The sequence below is a fragment of the Podarcis cretensis genome (assembly GCF_951804945.1).
Source record: "Podarcis cretensis genome assembly, chromosome: 13".
Taxonomy (NCBI): domain Eukaryota; kingdom Metazoa; phylum Chordata; class Lepidosauria; order Squamata; family Lacertidae; genus Podarcis; species Podarcis cretensis.
The window spans coordinates 57,173,995-57,192,977 of record NC_137182.1 but is presented as its reverse complement, the minus strand read 5'-3'; the positions used below and the strand labels follow the sequence as shown (position 1 = coordinate 57,192,977).

The window sequence follows — 18,983 nt, the reverse complement described above, 5'->3', positions numbered from 1 at the left end:
CACCATTTTTCAATCACTCATTAATTTTGCGATATTTCTATATATAAATTTTAAATTTTCCAATCTTCTTCCATCAACTCCTCTCCCTGGTTTCGGATTCTGCCAGTCCTTTCCGTCAATTCCATATAGTCCATCAACCTGGAGATCTTATGTCCGAGGCTCTTAACTCTTTTCCAGGTCCCTTCTGCAGATCTTCTTCATATTCTTTAATGCTAGAGAGCTAATCTCGGGAAAACTCCATCCTAACAATACTTTTATTCCTTCTGGACAGTTCAGCCAAATTTCCATAGTTGAAGCTAGGGTCTGTAAAGTGTTTCAGGACGTATTTCAAGATTCCTCCAAATCCAAAGGTCCCCAAAACTTCAATCTCCTCCAAATCCAGGTCCATGTCCCAAAAGTCAATTAATCCCTGGGTAGAGGGATCTTTCCAACTTTCCTTCTTCAGCCCAAGCCGGGATCCAATCCTCAGAATCTGACTTTTTCTAGATTCCATCATATAAGGCCTCAATTTATAGTCCTCAATTTGCTTCTGTAAAACTAAGGATCCCGCTTGTGTTATTTTAGGTTCAAAAACAACAACTTTCTCCTTTTCCTCCACCATCTGTTCTGCCAAAGTAGGTTCCTGTGCCAGGTCCTGAATTATTTCTGTGTTGGTACTCGCTTCTTGTCTCAAATTAGTCACTTTCTGTTCCAAGTTATCAATTTTAAAAGTCATGTCATCCGTCTTTTTATGAAGCTCTTCCAGCGAGTGGCTTATCTTACATAATACAGTCACAATAACTTCTCCTATCAACATTTTGAATGGTCCAAGGTCAATCTCTGGTTCTCAGAATTCTTATCTTGCAGCTGGAGATCTCCCAGTTACACTCCTATAACAGTTTCAAAAACTCCCTCTAGAGGGAAACAGTCTCCACTTGTATCAGTTCTTTCAAGAACAACTCAAGCAATAAACATAGTTTCAATTTTCAGTTACTTTTTTCAGTTGCTTTTCCTCCATTTTAAATGCAGAAGAGGACAATGGAAACAGTATCTTACTCTTATTTTAGCTAGCTGTCAAATCCGTTCTGTCAATGAACTTTCCCCAAACGTCATCTGGCAGCCCGTTCCCAGGTTCAGAGCTGTGGTAATTTGGTTTTCCTCTCACTCCTGCAGGCTTACTAAGTTCAAAATTTCCCCCCTCTTCACCTGCTTCCAAGGGGGTTTTTGTATTTTTAACCAATGGAGATTTAATCCTTTGTCAAAAACTTTCAAAGACTTTAGCTTGTAACGTCTTTGCTTCAGTCTATTTACAAAAGCGGAAGGCGGACTTCCTGTTTATGACCTTCCCGCTTCGGCACCAAATTAAGGTATTTAAAGATCCAATTTTCCGTTCTACTCACGGGTAGTTGTTTAAAATCCAATTGTCCACAGGAAAAAGTCAGCGCTCTCCGGCAACAGCAACGCGGCTTCACTCCGTGAAAGAAGCAGTCAATTCAAAGCACCACGCCACTCACCCCACGTCGCTCCGGATCCCCAAAACAGGGTTTCCCTGCGAGTAGGGGAGGCGCAAAAGGTGCCAGCCAAATCCCAGGTTCACAAGCTTCTCCCGCCTGTGATTTCAATGGGTCTCCGCCTTCGCCGTGGCAGTCAGACCCTGCTTTCCACGGAGTAAGTTCCTCCCGACTGGAGGAGCTCCGCCATTGCCTGGAGGCGCCAACCCGGAAGTCTGGAAACCAAGCCTTATGAGGAACAGTTGAGGGAGCTGGGGATGTTTATCATGGAGAAGAGGAGACTGAGAGGAGGTATGATAGCCACCTTCCATTATCTAAAGGGCTGCCCCATGGGATGGGGACAGGCTGATGGGGCGGTAATTATGTGGCAAAATCTGTCTCCTTTCTTGAAAAATGGAACAATTATGTTCAACTTCTAGCTGGAAGGAATTTGGGCTGTGTTATGTATCTGTGTATAGCCTGGCCAAAATAGGAAGCCACCAACCATTCCAGAGTCTTGATGAGCTCTGGAGGCATCATGTCTTCCTGGGGCTTTGTTTGGTTTTAAGCCTTCAGTGAGATGTTTCATTTCAATTGGGGACACCTCTCACCATTTAAGTAAATTTGACGGGTTGGTGTTCATACCAGCCTTATTTGGGAGCCTTGAATGATCGCTAAAAAGCTTGCTGTAGTATTCAACCCTTTCCAGGCTGGGATTATGGTATCATGTGTTAATTTCACATATTTCATTCCACAGGACACCAATTCCCAAAATTTGTCCTCCCTCCAGTCAGCTGCTTCTTGAGCCAAGTCTTGCCACAGCTGTCTTCCCAAGCCTATCTTTTGCTTTTTTAAAATGTTCTTATATGCTATCCTGTCTTTATTGAGTGTCCCAAAAGTTAAAGAGTATTTTGAAAGAACCCCGGTGCTCTAATAGATCCAGCCAGCCTTTTCCTTGCATTTCTGCACTCTTGTGTCAAACCAGTATCACTGTTCTACAAGATAATTTTTAGGTTCTTTGGTGTTGATCAAGAAGGGTTTGATTTCTGCTGTTATTTGTTGGTAAATCTCCACCGGGCACATCCAATATTTAGAGACCAGGGTCTTTAGGATGTTGTCACTTAGTCTCAATGACCATTTCAGCTTTTTTGCACCCACAAGCTCTCTGGAAGTATCTGTTGGCTCGGGGGAGGGGGGAGAGATTCTAACAGGGGGTAGATTGTAACTAATAATGGGAAATGGTTGCTTTCTGCTCTCTCGAGCACCTCAAAAGAATTCACTGAGAGGAAAAGAGATGGTGACACTATGATGTAGTCGATCACACTTCCCTTCCTTTTATGTAACAATCTGATCTATCCATATAAAACACTGACAGGACTCCCATGCAGGATATAAAGATCATGTGAGTAAACCCACTCTAGCTGTTTCTTGCCTTGTGGGTTGATTTTCTTGTCCATGGAATAGTGAGGAAAAGAGAAGACATCTTTCAAACCTATTCCTGCAGGGAATAAGATGCCGTCTGTTTGATAGCCAATGTGTTGTCATCCATCTGATTGGAAGTTAGCTTGGCCCTCCTAAGTTATTTCCACACTCCAAGCAGAGCCAGTAGTCTCCTAATCTGGGGAACGGGGTTCGCATCTCCGCTCCTCCACATGCAGCTGCTGGGTGACCTTGGGCCAGTCACACTTCTCTGAAGTCTCTCAGCCCCACTCACCTCACAGAGTGTTTGTTGGGGAGGAAAGGAAAGGAGAATGTTAGCCGCTTTGAGACTCCTTAGGGGAGTGAAAGGCAGGATATCAAATCCAAACTCTTCTTCTTCTTCTATAGTTTCTTCCCTAAATGTACTCTTTGATGGGTGGTGAGAGCAGAACTCTGACTGAAGCTCTTTCCACATTGCAAGCACTTATATGGTTTCTCCCCTGTATGAATTCTTTGGTGGGAAGTGAGAGCAGAACTCTGACTGAAGCTCTTTCCACATTGCAAGCACTTATATGGTTTCTCTCCTGTATGAATTCTTTGGTGGGAAGTGACATGGGCCCTCTGATTGAATCTCTTTCCACATTCCAAGCACTGATAGGGTTTCTCCCCCGTATGAAGTCTTTGATGGGTAGTGAGCTTGCTCCTCTCACTGAATCTCTTTCCACATTCCACACACTGATGTGGTTTCTCCCCTGTATGAATTCTGTGATGGGAAGAGAGATGGGAACTGTCACTGAATCTCTTTCCGCATTGCAAGCACTGATATGGTTTCTCCCCTGTATGAATTCTTTGATGGCAGGAGAGACTTTTCTTACGAGAGAAGCTCTCTCCACACTCCACGCACTGATATGGTTTCTCTTCTCCATGAATTACTCTATGGGAAGTGAGACTTTCCTTCCAGGTGAAGCTCTTCCCACATTCCAAGCACTGATATGGTTTCTCCCCTGTATGAATTCTGTGGTGAGAAGTGAGGTAGGCCCTATTACTGAACCTCTTCCCACATTCCATGCACTGATACGGTTTCTCCCCTGTATGAGTTCTTTGATGGGAAGTGAATATGTCCTTCAAGGCAAAGCTCTTTCCACACTCCAAGCAATGATATGGTTTCTCCCCCGTATGGATTCTTTGATGGGCTATGAGCTTGCCCCTCTGACTGAATCTCTTCCCACATTCCAAGCACAAATATTTCTTCTCCCCTGTATGAATTATTTGATGGGAAGTGAGACCTCCCTTCTGAGTGAAACTCTTTCCACATTCCAAGCACTGAAAAGGTTTCTCACCTGTGTGAATACTTTGATGGGAAATGAGAGCAGAACTCTTAAAGAATCTCTCCCCACATTCCAAGCACCGATATGGTCTATGCCCTGTATGAATTCTTTGATGAGCCATGAGCTTGTCTCTTTGACTGAAGTTCTTCCCACATTCCATGCACGGGTATGGTTTCTCGTCCGTATGAATTGCCTGGTGGGATGAGAGATGGGCCTTCCTGCGGAAGCTCTTTCCACATTCTAAGCACTGATATGGTTTCTCCCCTGTATGAATTCTTTGGTGTGAGATGAGTGTGGAATTTCGACTGAAGCTCTCTCCACATGCTAAGCACTGATAAGGTTTCTCCCCTGTATGATTTTTTTGATGAGAACTGAGACCGGAGCTCTGGCTGAAGCACTTTCCACATTCCAAGCACTGATATGGTTTCTCCCCTGTATGAATTCTTTCATGAGAACTGAGACTGGAGCTCTGGCTGAAGCGCTTTCCACATTCCAAGCACCGATATGGTTTCTCCCCTATATGAATTCTTTGATGGTAAGTGAGAAGGGACCTGTGACTGAAGCTCTTCCCGCATTCCAGGCACTGATAGGGTTTCATCCCAAAGGGATTTCTTTGATGGGAAGTGGAATGGGAGGTCTGATTTAAGTTCTCTCCACATTCCAAATATTGATATGGCTTCTCCACTGTGCAGATTTTGTCAAGGTTTCCCTTGTTCTTCATTTCCAATTTAACACCATCTGCAGGAAATAGAGAAATGGATTATGTCCCTTTAATTTCAGGAAGAAATGGGGACTACGTAGTGCTACTGCTTTTCATGTAGCTTCTAATAGATATATCTGCTGCAGCATTAGATTTGGCTCTGACTGAAGAATCAACACAATACAAACACAACACGTAGGCTAATAGTAGAAAATATATAATAGAATAATGATATTGTCAGGGAACTGCCATCGGAGCCAGAGGGAGAGAGAGGGCTCCAGACGGATTCCGGAGAGCGTCCCGGGATGGGAAGAAGCAGCCCATCTTCTGGGGAAGGAAATCAGCGTAGCACCAGTGGAGAAGGGGGGGCAGATGGGGGAATCGGCGAGGCGGTCCCATGACTCCTCGCCGGGGACCAGCGGGGAGAGCACGGGTCCTCCGCTGCCCATACCCTCCTTGCGCAGAAGGCTTCCGCGCAGGGAGAGTAGGCGGAGACTAGGCGTCAAAGAGCTTCTTTGCTGGAAGAAGTTCAAGAAACACCCACTGATGGATTCTGCCAGCGACTGAGACAGCCACGGGCGAGTGGCTGTCCGGACAGAAAAGGTTCACTCAGGCAACCCAGCCAGGCGTGGCGTCGGTTTACGCACAAGCAACCCCTAGAACCATCACAGATATCATTCAAATTATAGGAGTAAGCCAATCAAAGTTCATATATACAATCTAACAGAGTGGTAGCGAGGACTGTCAAGCCATGTGTTCAAAACAGATGTCTAAGGACAGTCTCACAATAGTCTTTCAAAAGTATCAACAGAAGACATCTCAAAAGTTTCAAAAGTAAAGTCTCTCAATAATGCTCTGCTGATCCTTAGCATGAGTCGTACTTACATATTCTGTTGAAAAATATTGGCTGATGAGGACTATTACAAAAAAGTAGTATCATTCCGGAGACACTGTCCTTTTGAGACGTCTTCCGTTGAAACTTTTGAAAAACTATTGAGAGACTTTACTTAGCAGGAGGGAGCCCGGAGGTGTCCAGGCTCTGCTATGCTGAAGCAGAGCCCCAGCACTGCACAGAGAGCTCAGAGGCAGGCGGAGAGCCTATGCCTGTGCCTTCAGCACAGGAAAGGAGAGGGTTAAAGCGCAAGGATCAGAGACGTCACATGAAACTTCCCTGCCCCTTCTGTTGGAGGAGAAGCGGGTGAAGACCACTCCCCCAATCTGAACCAGACGATTCGGATGCATAAGTTGTACTGTGCTGCTTGTACATATGTAAAATAAAGAACTGCAAATATCTCTCTGAGTGAGCAGAGGGGGCTTATTGCAAAGAGTATACACAAACCTCCACAGTGTTTGTATTGCAATAAATCTTCAAGCTAATTACGACTTGCGTGCTGTGTTATCAAGACAGCAGCTTGGCTCCTGACAGGCAGAGTATAAAAATAACAACAACAACAACAACAACAACAACAACAACAACCTCTTTCTGGTATTTTAACTGTTTGGTGTGGCTCTTTCTGGTATTTTAGCCCATTTTATACACGTGTATTATGTTATTTTGTATGCTATTCGCTTTAGATTGTACAGCAGTTATTGTTTTGTAGTGAGTGTGGGATATGGATGTTATTTTGCTTGCTTCATTGGATCATCCATCAGTTAAATAAAGCTTGCTTCTGACACCCAATAGTCTGTCTGCTCTCCATTCATTGAGACCCAAAGAACCACCCCGGCCAAAAGAGTACCCGTTATTGAACAATGTTCATTAATACTTCTGATAGAGGAAGAACTGAAGGCAGTTACATGGGAAATCTTAATACAGCATTCTCTGCCTTTGGGGATTTGCAATCACAGACATCTTTACGGGAACCTAAGATTCGAAAAGCCTGGCTTTTTTCTGGGGTGGATGTTATTTGACTCAGTCATGAAATCTGCTCCATCTCCAAGGTCAGTCATCTCTTTGGTCAGCCAAAACCGGACAGAAGCAAAAACAAAAAACCTGACAGAGGCTTCTTCAACTTCCTGCAACACCCTGAAGCATACATTCAGAAATGTGTGAATAGGACTTCCGGTCGGCGCCAGCGCTGAATGGCCGCTCTCTCCCCGAGCTCCGGAGAGAGGGCTGCTTCACGAGTTCGGGTCTGACCGCTACGGCGAAGCGGGTACCCTTAAAATCACAGACGTGGAAGCCTGTGAACAAGGAGACTCGGCGGGCACCATTTGCGCCCCCCTTTACTGCAAAAGAGCCTTTTTAAAGGCTCCGGAGGAGCATCGGGGGATCGTGCGGTGCTGAGAGTCGCTACCCAGCCCGTGGAGTGAAGCCGCGTCGCCATCAGCGGAGAGCGCCGATTCCTTCCTGAAATTTGGACTGAAATTGAATACCCGTAAGTAGGATTGGAAAACTTATCGGGACTTTAAAATAATTGAAATTTGGCTGAAAGTGGGGACGGTAAATAAAGGAAGTCTGCCTCCCCCGGACTGCATGAACTCTTAAAGCAACGGCATGAGAAGCTGCAATTGAAGGAAAAGTAACTTTGAACTGTTTGAACTGTTTAACCTAGACATTGAATTTGAACTACCCCCCCAGCAAGCAGGAGCAGGGGGGGATGAAAAGGGAATTAATTTTAACCTGCATGAGAGGAAAAATTAAGTGAAAATTCCTGCTGTCTCTGACTCTGGGAACGGACTGCCTGGGTGAAGCACTTTGACAGGGGACTGTCAGACTGTCAGACAAGAACTGCTGTAAAGCGGTGACTTTATTGGATATAGTTTTCTTGGACTCTATAGAAAAAACATTGTTGCAACTTAAAGATTGAGAGACTGCTGTTAAAAACTTCTCCCCTTGGAGGGCTTTGGGTTTCTTTGTTGCGCTTGCTTATTGGATACAATGATGCTCCCTCTAGAGGGCTGAAAGGTAACAGCTGTAACATAGACTGTTAAAAAACAAGTCACTGGATTTTTCCACTTAAGCTGTTCCTGTGGGAATGACCTTGGGATATGAGTGGCCCTGTAGAAGAGATAGTAACAAGATCTAAGGTCAAAACACAAAAGAAAAGGGCCTCAATAACAGGCTTACTGTCAACAGGCGCAACTGGACAGGAGAAGGGAATAAACGCATTTATGGATTCAGTGACACAAGCATTGCTTAAAATAAATGAATCTTTAGAAAATTTGACAAAGCAGACTACAGAGAATACTAAACAACTGGCAGAATTTTCAACAAAATTGGACTTGAACACTAAGAGTATTACATCTAATACAGAGACTATAAACAAATTGGCCCAAGAAAACGCTACAATTCGGAAAATAGCGGAAGATGCTAAACTAACTGCAGAAACCACACAGGAAAGTCTAATACCAGTGTGTAAGAAGCTTGACCAGCATGAGGCGGCCTTGTCTTTATGGGAGATGCAACGGAAAGAGAAGAATTTAAGATTTAGGTTGGTCCCTGAAAGTGAAGGGGACAGCCTAGTGGATTTTCTCACAAAAGAACTTTCAGATTTTTGGCAGGTAAACTTAGAGGAAGAAGAATTCAAGATAATAACTGCCTTCAGATTGGGCAGAAGGCAAGGTAGGAAGATTCCAAGGGATTGCCTGATAACTGTGAGATCTAAAGAGGAAAGAGACAAAATACTAAACTTGCATTACCAGAGAACTCTTCAGATTCAAAATGTTTCTGTGCAGATTTACAAGGACATCCCTAAATATATTTTGGAGGTAAGAACATACTTTAAGAATCTGGTTGACCTGCTGAAGAGGAACAATATACCTTTTAGGTGGGAATTTCCACAAGGTTTGTCTTTCAACTTCAAAGGAAAGAAAGTCAAAATAAGAACAGTGCAAGACAAAGAACAATTCCTGGACAGAAACGAGGAGGACCTTTTGAAAGGAGTGCTAGAATCAACGTCTGAAACAGATCTTGGAAATTTGACTTTTGGACTCAAGTCACCATTGGAAGAAGATCAGCCGCAGGGAGCGGCTGGAGGTAACTAAACAATAATGTCTCTGCAATTTCTAACTTGGAACTGTAATGGACTGAACCTTCCCAGAAAAAGGCGTGAGGTATTTCATATTTTGAAAAGAGAACAATTGGATTTGATATGCTTACAAGAAACCCACGTGACAAGGGTACACAGAAGATTGCTTATAAACAAGAGATTAGGACAGGAATTTATTTCGTCGGATAAAGTTAAGAAAAGAGGAGTGGTGATTTATGCAAAGGAGAAATTGGCCCCAAAATTGATCTTTAAAGATGAACATGGAAGAATTTTGGCAATTGAGATACAAATCCAAGGAGAAAAATTTTTGACAGTTGGCATTTATGCTCCAAACGAAGGGAAGGCAGAATTCTACAAGAAACTGCATGAGACATTAATGGACTATTTGGATTATAAGGTGATCCTGTTAGGAGATATGAACGGCATTGTCTCTACCAACATGGATAAAGCACAAAGACAGGTGGTTTCTAAAGATGGGAGACTACCTAAGACCTTCTTTGAAATGACTGAAAATATGGACTTGATTGATATCTGGAGAACAAGAAACCCTCTTGAGAGAGAGGGAACATTCTTTTCGGAGGCACAGATGACATGGACAAGAATAGATCAAATATGGACTACTAGTGGAATGGCTCCAAGGATAAAAAAAGTGGAAATCTGCCCAAAAACATCCCCCGACCATAACGCAGTGAAGATGGAAATGAAACTGACAACAGCTGTTTCCTTCAGATGGAGAATGAATGACACCCTATTTAGAGATGTTGAGATTATAAAAAGGCCCAAAAAACTTTGAAGGACTATTTTGAGATAAATCTGAGGACAGAGGTTGAGAAAAGAGTGATTTGGGACGCAAGCAAGTCCGTGATGCGAGGTTTCCTAATACAACAGAATTCTTTGAAGCGGAAGAAACAAAATGAGAAGAAAGATAAGATTCTGGAAAAAATAAAAGAAGGAGAAAAGAAATTGAGGTCTAAACCAAAGTCTCATGAGATTTTGAGAGAAATTAAGTTTCATCAGATGCAGTACATGGAATTGATGAACCAGGAGATAGAATGGAAAATTAAGCAAATGAGACAGAGGACATTTGAATCAGCGGACAAATGTGGGAAACTTCTAGCATGGCAACTGAAGAAGAGACAGAAATTGAACACAGTCACAAACTTGGAGGTGGATGGAAAGAACATTTCTAAACCAAATGAGATCAGCAACTGTTTTCAGAGCTATTTCAGAAGATTATATGCACAGGGGCCGGAAGACGAAGGAGATATAGAAGATTTTCTTAAGAAATATGGATTACAAAAAATTTCGCAACAAAGTATGTTGGTTTTAAATGAGAAAATAACAGATCAAGAAATAGAGGGTGCCATTCAAAATATGCAATTAGGGAAATCTCCAGGACCAGATGGACTAACCTCCAGATATTACAAAGCATTGAAGGAATGGTTAATACAGCCGCTTAAGGAGGTTTGTAATGAAATATTAGAGGGGAAAAAGGCACCTGAATCGTGGAAAGAAGCTTTTATTACACTTATACCAAAGACTGAAACAGAAAAAAATCAGATCAAGAACTACCGCCCTATATCATTACTTAATGTGGATTACAAAATATTTGCTGACATTTTAGCAAAAAGACTGAAGAGGGTGTTGGTGGAGGAGATTCACAAGGACCAGGCAGGCTTTCTCCCAGGAAGATATTTATCAGATAATGTAAGGAATATAATTGACATTATGGAACTGCTGACTGTAAATATTAACACAAAGGCAGTTTTAATTTTTGTGGACGCGGAGAAAGCCTTTGATAATATTTCTTGGAACTTTATGAAGAAGAATCTCCATGGGATGGGGGTAGGCCAAAGGTTTGAAAATGGTATAGGTGCAATATATTCTGAACAAAAGGCAAAGTTAATTGTAAATAATGTGGTTACTGATGAACTTTCTATAGAAAAAGGGACACGGCAGGGGTGCCCAATATCCCCATTACTTTTTATATCAGTCCTGGAGGTTTTGTTGAATATGATTAGGGGGGACCAGCTGGTAAAAGGAGTACAGGTCGGAGCCAAACATTACAAATTGAAGGCATTTGCAGATGACCTAGTATTGACTTTACAAGAGCCAGACACTAGTACAAAAAGAGTTTTAGAGTTAATTCAAGTTTTTGGTCAGGTGGCAGGATTTAAGTTGAACAAACAAAAAACCAAAGTTTTGGAAAAAAAATTAACAAATGTTGAAAGAGAGAGTTTTCAAAATGAAACTGGGTTAACGGTGGCAAAGAAAGTAAAATATTTGGGGATTAACATGACATCTAAAAATGTGAATTTATTTAAAGACAATTATGACAAATGTTGGACAGAGGTAAAGAAAGATCTAGAGATATGGTCGAATTTGAAGCTTTCCTTGTTAGGCCGAATTGCAGTGATCAAAATGAATGTATTGCCTAGAATGTTATTTTTGTTTCAGGCATTACAAATTGTGGATAAATTAGATTGCTTCAAGAAGTGGCAGAAAGATATATCTAAATTTGTCTGGCAGGGCAAAAAGCCCAGAATAAAATTTAAGATACTCACTGATGCAAAAGAAAGAGGGGGGTTTGCCCTGCCGGACCTAAGATTGTATTATGAATCAGCAGCTTTTTGCTGGTTGAAAGATTGGCTACTTCTTGAGAACGCAGACATTTTAGATTTGGAAGGATTTGATAATAGGTTTGGTTGGCATGCATATTTATGGTACGACAAGGTTAAAATTCATAAGAGATTCAAAAACCATATTGTTAGGAAAGCATTACACAATGTTTGGATTCGATATAAGGATTTGTTGGAAAATAAAACCCCTAGGTGGTTATCACCTATGGAAGCCAAAGAGGTGAAGAAACTCAACATGGAATCTAAATGGCCAAAATATTTTGAAATTTTAGAACAAGAAAGTGGTAAATTTAAGCTACAGAGCTATGAGAAAATAAAGTCTAAAGTACGAGATTGGCTCCATTATTATCAAATAATGGAGACTTTTAAACAAGACAGGAAAATTGGATTCCAGGTGGAGAAATCGAAACTAGAAACAGAATTGTTAGAACCCAATACTAAGAATTTATCAAGAATGTATAACCTGTTGCTGAAGTGGAATACAGTAGATGAAACTGTTAAGCCAGTTATGATCAAATGGGCACAGGACATAGGTCATGACATTATGTTTGCTGACTGGGAACAGTTATGGACCACCGGTATTAAATTCACGGCATGTAATGCCTTAAAAGAAAATATTATGAAAATGATTTATAGGTGGTACATGACCCCAGTCAAGCTTGCGAAGATTTATCACCTGCCCAATAATAAATGTTGGAAATGTAATGAAGCTGAAGGTACCTTCTTTCACCTTTGGTGGACCTGCCCAAGGATTAAGGCCTTCTGGGAAATGATTTATAATGAAATTAAGAAGGTACTTAAGTGTACTTTTCACAAGAAACCGGAGGCATTTCTCCTGGGCATGGTCGGCCAATTGGTGTTAAGGAGGGATAAGACTTTTTTTATGTACGCCACTACAGCAGCAAGGATCCTTTTAGCAAAGTATTGGAAGACACAAGAACTACCCACACTGGAAGAATGGCAGACGAAAGTGATTGACTTTATGGGACTGGCAGAAATGACCGGCAGAATCCGCGACCAAGAGAAAGAGACAGTGGAGGAAGATTGGAAGAAATTTAAAGTATATCTTAAGAACTGTTGTAAAATAGAGGAGTGATAAAATGTCAAGGGGAAGGGAAATGCAGAATTGCAGCTAAAACTGTTTGATGATTTAAGATAAAATTGAGAATGATAATGAGCTTAAATTTAATTGGCAAAAAGAGTTGTTGAAAAACTGTAAAATAAGGATGCAAAAAGGGTGAGGTATGGGGAAGTCCGAGAAAAGAGGCTTATGAAAATGAGGTTAAGAAATGATATCTTTGTATGTGTTTGTATTTGTTGATGTTTATGTGTTGTTGTTGTTGTTGTTTTGTGTTAAAAATTGGAAAATTAATAAAAATTATTATAAAAAAAAGAAATGTGTGAAAAGTTCACATCAGCATAATCCTTGTTTTGAAATAAATAGCTAGAGGAAAAATGTTCACAGACAAAACAGTCCATTCAAGGTGAGCTGTGGGTTAGAATCCCAGATGCTGTAGGTGGCATTGCTGAGCTAATCAAAACCTGGGAGGTTCGTCACATAGATATATATACGTATGGAATTTCAAAACAGATATTGTGATCCAACAGGGAGCCGTACCAAGAGAGTCTATGATCCCACGGTTCTCCTCCATGACTTCCTTATGCAGAGCTCTCTGGTCAGGATCCAGCAACGCCCACTCCTCCTCCGTGAAACGAACAGCTACATCTTCAAAGCACACTGAACCCTAAAAGGAAAAGGAACAGTTCCTCCTCTTAGACAGCATGAATATTATCCACTACACGTTGCTCTTTTGTTTCCTGCCTGTTAATTGCTGTGTTGCTTTCATGGGATAGTCTTGCCACATATTTTAAGCACAGATGCTCCTTTAGCGTCTTAATTGAATTTTTTATTGTGTCTTTTATTGTATGCATTGTTCTGTGTAGGGAGGGAACCCTCCCAATGCCCTATGGACTGGGGGCACAAGAAGGAGAGTGGGGAAAGCCCTGGGCTACAGATGGGACTGGTTAGATGAATCCTGGCTACAGTTTTTTATGGTTTGTTAATTCCTTAGAAGCCTATTTCAGCATTTCACAATAAATAGACAAATAAAAAAGCAACTACTCATAGATACTAGCGACATTCAGAGGGCTAGTTAAGGTGGGGTGTCTGGTTCCTTATTCTCAGCACAGAAACCTTATTGAATAGCACTGTCAGTCTTTGTTAAAGGCAGTTTTGACAGAGACCAAGAGGAGAGATTCATTCTGACTCCAGAGGGCGCCTGGCTGCCCCACCCCTCAGCCTCTTTCTTCACAAGGCTGCTTCCCATTACCTGATCTGGTTCCACAGCCACTGCTTCCTCTCCACTACCATTAAAAGACAGATGAGGAGGTCTTGCTGGCACCCTTCTGTCACCTGCAAGAGACAAGGGCAAGTGGGGAGCCAGGAGTGCAGGATGCTTCTCTCAAGAGGGGAAGCAGTGCCTCTCTAACTGCAGGTGGGCCTTAGAAGAAGTCTCCCCTGCCAAGTGCATTTTTGCATTTTCACCCATTTCATATTTTGTTGTGCAAAAATACATCTCATCTCCTTTGGGCTCTTGGCCACAACTGTCTTCCCCAAAATGGTGAAACAACCCCATGGATTAATTTCCAAGTCCAGAGAATGTGACCCAAATGAGAAGAAATTCCTTACCCAGTGGCCTCTCTCTGGTGTCCAATGAAGTCCTCTCTGCCTCAGAGGAATCAGGACCTGTTTCTGTCAACAGATCCTTTCCCTAAAGAGAATCAAGCATTCAAAACATAGAATGAGAACTATTAGGGGCAAAATCTTTAGGGATGTCCAATATAGCGCCTTGGATACTTTCAAAGAAGGATGAGATTTAGGGATCTTCTCCCTCCTGTCTGGAGCCCCTTGGGAGCATCCAGAGGAAAGTCTCTCTCACCTGCTTCTTCTCCACCTGCTTCCTCTCCTCCGCCTGACTCAGGAGGAAACCTTCGGCCAGGGCCACTGCCTGGGAACTGGTCTCTGCTCTGCATTCCCTCACCCAGCTCTCCATCTCCGCTGGAAGGACAGCCAGGAACTGCTCCAAGATCACCAGGTCCAGCATCTCAGCATTTGTGTGCCTTTCTGGCTTCAGCCACTGACAGTCAAGGTGGAGGAACCGGTGGCAAACCTCACGGGGTCCTCTGGCCTCCTGGGAGCAGAACTGCCCGAACCTCTGGCTCTGCACATCTGAGCGAAGGGTGTCCTCCTCACCCAGGATCCTCTGCACAGAGTTTGCCCAGAATCCCCCACTGCTCTCATTGCCAGCTGAGTCTTGCTCATCCATCTGTGCTCTTAGGAAGCTTCCACGAGATCAGAAGGAATCCCTTGGTCTTCTGCCAAGAGCTGTCTGTCCTAATGAGAGATGGTGGCAAATCCTGCAAAGCAAATACATTGTTCCATTATTAGACTGGAACACAATCAGAAGGAGAAATATGTTCCCTGGGCAAGTGTGGATGAGTCTTGCTAGGAAGCAGGGCTGGACTTCACCACAGGCCAGACTCTGAGCTTTATATTAAGAAGTATAGAAATTAAACAATCCATCACTCCTCCCTTCAGAGGTCAAGGAGATAAAGAATTTCACAACTTTTAATCTGCTATGATAAAATGGGCACAAGATGTTGGACATAACATTATGATGGCTGACTGGGAACAGTTATGGACCACAGGTATGAAGTTTACGGCACGTAATGCCTTAAGAGAGAATATAATGAAAATGATCTACAGGTGGTACATGACACCAGTCAAGCTTGCAAACATTAATCACTTGCCCGATAATAAATGTTGGAAATGTAAAGAGACTGAAGGTACATTCTTTCACCTTTGGTGGACATGCCCAAGGATTAAGACCTTCTGGGAGATGATCTATAATGAAATGAAAAAGGTATTTAAATATACCTTTCAGAAGAAACCAGAGGCCTTTCTCCTGGGCATGGTCGGCCAACTGGTGCTAAAGGAGGATAGAACTTTCTTTATGTATGCTACAACAGCAGCAAGAATACTTATTGCAAAGTATTGGAAGACACAAGATTTACCCACCCGGGAAGAATGGCAGATGAAACTGATGGACTATATGGAATTGGCGGAAATGACTGGCAGAATCCAAGACCAGGGAGAAGAGTTGGTGGAAGAAGATTGGAAAAAATTTAAAGTTTACTTACAGAAATATTGTAAAATTAAGGAATGCTAGAAGGATGTTGAATGAAGCTATGTGGTTTTTAGCAGAAATGATATAAAGGTTTAAGTAAAAATGGATTGTTATTTAGGAAAAGAAGAGAATGTAAAACTTAGTATATTAAGATAAATCATCAGGATAAAAACAAAGATGGAAAGGATTTGCTGAAATATTTAATTGAATTAGAATACAAAAAAGGGAGGCGTGAGGAGGTCAAGGAAATAAGTAAAGGAAAGAAAGTTATGCAAAGGTTAGGATTTTCTTTTTTCTCTCTCTTTTTTTCTTTTCTCTTTTATATTGTGTGCTGGTATTGTTTTGTATGTTTTTCTTTTTTCTGTTTATGTCTTTTTTAATTTTTCTTTTTTGTAACCATTAAAATTTTAATAATAAAAAAAAGAATTTCACAACTTTTAAAAGACATCTGAAGGCAGCCTGGGGAGATTTTTAAAGCTTGATGTTTTTATATATGCTGTAGGCTGCCCAGAGTGGCTGGGGAGGCCCAGCCAGATGGGCATGGCACTGATGATGATGATGATAATAATATCCATCACTTTGTCCCCTGACTAGTTTTCCCCCCTCCGGAAAGTGGCAAGCAGTGTGTGGGTCCAAATGAAAAAATACATTTGCAGCCTTCCTGTGACGCCTCGCGGGCTTTGCAGAGAGATGACGGGAGGATCCTCTGCTCCCTGACTTGGGGGTCCCCTGCTGCATGAGCTGAGAAGACCCACCCCTGCATCCCCCCCCCCACTCCCCACATCCCAGGAGGCGCCACCTAGGCAGCGCCTGCAGAAGAGAGAGACAAAGCCCCCCCCCCTTGGAGAAGGGCACTGGAGAGGGAGGGGCTTTTGCTCAGGAGCCCATCTCAACCGCCTTGATTTTTTCTCTCTCTCCTTCTCTAGAAACCCTTTTCTTTCCCCCCTTTTTCCAGGCCAGGCATAATTCTGCCAGACTGAAATTCTGTCAAGGTGCCTCTCACTCCTTTGCAGAGAGGAAGAGGGAGGAGCCTCTGCCCCCTGACTTGGGGGTCCCCCATTCATGAGATGCGCAGCCCCCACCGTGCACCTTCCTCCGCAATGCAAGAAGACAGAGGAGACTCACCAGATCCCAAGGGAGAGACCCCAGAGCCACAAAAGCCACGCCCCTTTGCGGGAAAGGATGGGCAGGGCGGGGCCGGGACTTCGGAGGAACTCCCTCCCTCCCCCGCGCACCTGTCTTCCGGTCCTCTCTAGGAATCCGCCCCAAGTTCATTTTAACCCTTGGCAAGCCGAGCTCAGGAGAAATCTTCCTTTGTATCCTTCATTACTCCCCTGATCCTTGTTTTTAACCTAACCCCCCCCCCAAAAAAAAGAAGTTGCGAGAAGAGAAGGAAAAGACAGCACCCCCCCCCCGGTCCCATATGCACTGCAAGATCGGAGCAGTTCACGAGCCCTGGATCACCTCCAATGAATCCCAGAATCGTGGCACAGGAAGGGTCCCCCCCCCCCGCAAGGCAGCAGGAATCTCAGGACTTCATTGAAAGCCAGCTTGACTTGACAGCTGACGGGGGGGGCTTCTCCCGCCCCCTTTCCCTTTGCTTCGCTTCCTACCTTTCTTTCCCTGCCTGTGGGGCAGGTCGCTTGCGCAGGAACAAAGGACTCAATCGCCCTCTTGCATGGGGCGAGCCCCGCCTGGACTCCCCGGGGGGGGGGCGCCTGCAGTTCGCGCCTGCGCTGTGGCTGAGCGCCGGATCCCGCTTCGCGCATGCGCTCGGGGGGGGGCTCAGCTGCAGGGGCGCCCATTTGAATAGAATGGGGGGGGGCGAGTGAGTCCCGCCCACATCAGGGATGGCAGGGCTCACCAATGGGGGGGGGTATTTTATTGGGGGCGCCCCCAGGAGTTGCGACCCAAGGCCAGAGCTGCCATATTTCCCAAAGGCCACATTTTAGTTTCATCCATTCCCCTGAAACTTCCCTCCGGTGTTTCAGATCAAGGCGATGGCAAAAGGGGAAGGAGGAGGAATCTAGGAGGAAAAAGATTTCCATAAAGAAGGGGGAAATGATGGGGCTTCCCTTAAAAATTACTGTAAACTACCATGGACTGCAAGAAGATCAGACCTATCCGTTCTGAAGGAAATCAGCCCTGAGTGCTCACTGGAAGGACAGATCCTGAAGCTGAGGCTCCAAGACTTTGGCCACCTCAGGAGAAGAGAAGACTCCCTGGAAAAGACCCTGATGCTGGGAAAGATGGAGGGCACAGGGAGAAGGGGACGACGGAGGACGAGAAGGTGGGACAGTGTTCTCGAAGCTACCAGCATGAGTCTGACCAAACTGCGGGAGGCAGTGGAAGACAGGAGGGCCTGGCGTGCTCTGGTCCAGGGGGTCACGAAGACTCGGACACGACTAAACGACTAAACAACAACAACTAAATACAACAGCAGGATTAATTTAAAAGCAAGCCAGGTTAACTTGCAAGAAAATTCAGAGAGCCATTGAAGTAAAAGGTGTAAAGTGGGAGCGCAGTTTCGGAAGCGATTTTCTAAGAAACCATGAAAGGGTGGAGGGAGGTCAAAATGGGTGTTTTGCGTGTGGTTATTGTTAAACTGAAAACAAATAAAATTTATTTTTAAAAAAGAAAAAGCAGAAGTCTTTCCCTCAGTTTGTGCTTCCTCCTCTCACTTTGGGAGTCCTTCTCCTCTCATCAATTTCCTCCTCACAAAATACAGACATTTCTGTGGGAATGTATTCTCCTGGTGGGTTTCATTTTGGATCCTGACACAAGCAGATCCCACCACTGACCAATTACCCTCATGTGTAGTGGTCTCATCCCACTAAGCGCCCCAGGGAAGTACAGCCCCACCAGTGAAGATTGTGCCCATTCAAGGGATCTCTGCCATTTGCCCCAGGCTGTCTCGCGTGAGGGAACTTCGGTTCAGGGAGTCTCGGGCAAGAGTTAATCCAATGAGAAAAGTTTTATTTTCAAAAAGAAGAGGTTTGTGAAACAAAGTTGGGTCGGGAGATGCCTTCTTTCAGGCAGAAGTTAGGTTATTAAGGTAAATATGGGAATGTCACAGGCTTAAACACAGCAGGATATGCACACCTGTCCTTAAACTTCAGTTGCTGAAATTAAGTCAGTTGCTGAAATTAAGGTGCTACTGGAAGGATTTTTTTTTATTTTTTTTTGAAATGAGCTGCTACACTTCAGATAAACAGATGTTCCTGTTTCTAGACAAGGTGGGAAAATGCT

At 43.5% G+C, this 18,983-nt stretch overlaps 1 protein-coding gene across 1 annotated transcript; it reads right to left on the bottom strand.

Moving 5' to 3' along the window:
- Positions 1-3,290: 3,290 nt before the first annotated feature.
- On the bottom strand, positions 3,291-17,400 carry LOC307201679 (uncharacterized protein; the record flags this gene model as incomplete). Its single annotated transcript, XM_079950973.1, has 6 exons — positions 17,362-17,400; positions 14,487-14,964; positions 14,237-14,318; positions 13,878-13,960; positions 13,166-13,292; positions 3,291-4,954 (listed from the first exon to the last, which is right to left on the bottom strand). Exons 2-6 carry the CDS (start codon positions 14,871-14,873, stop codon positions 3,291-3,293), a joined length of 2,343 nt encoding a protein of 780 aa, XP_079807099.1. The 5' UTR covers positions 14,874-14,964; positions 17,362-17,400.
- Between the last annotated feature and the right edge of the window lie 1,583 nt (positions 17,401-18,983).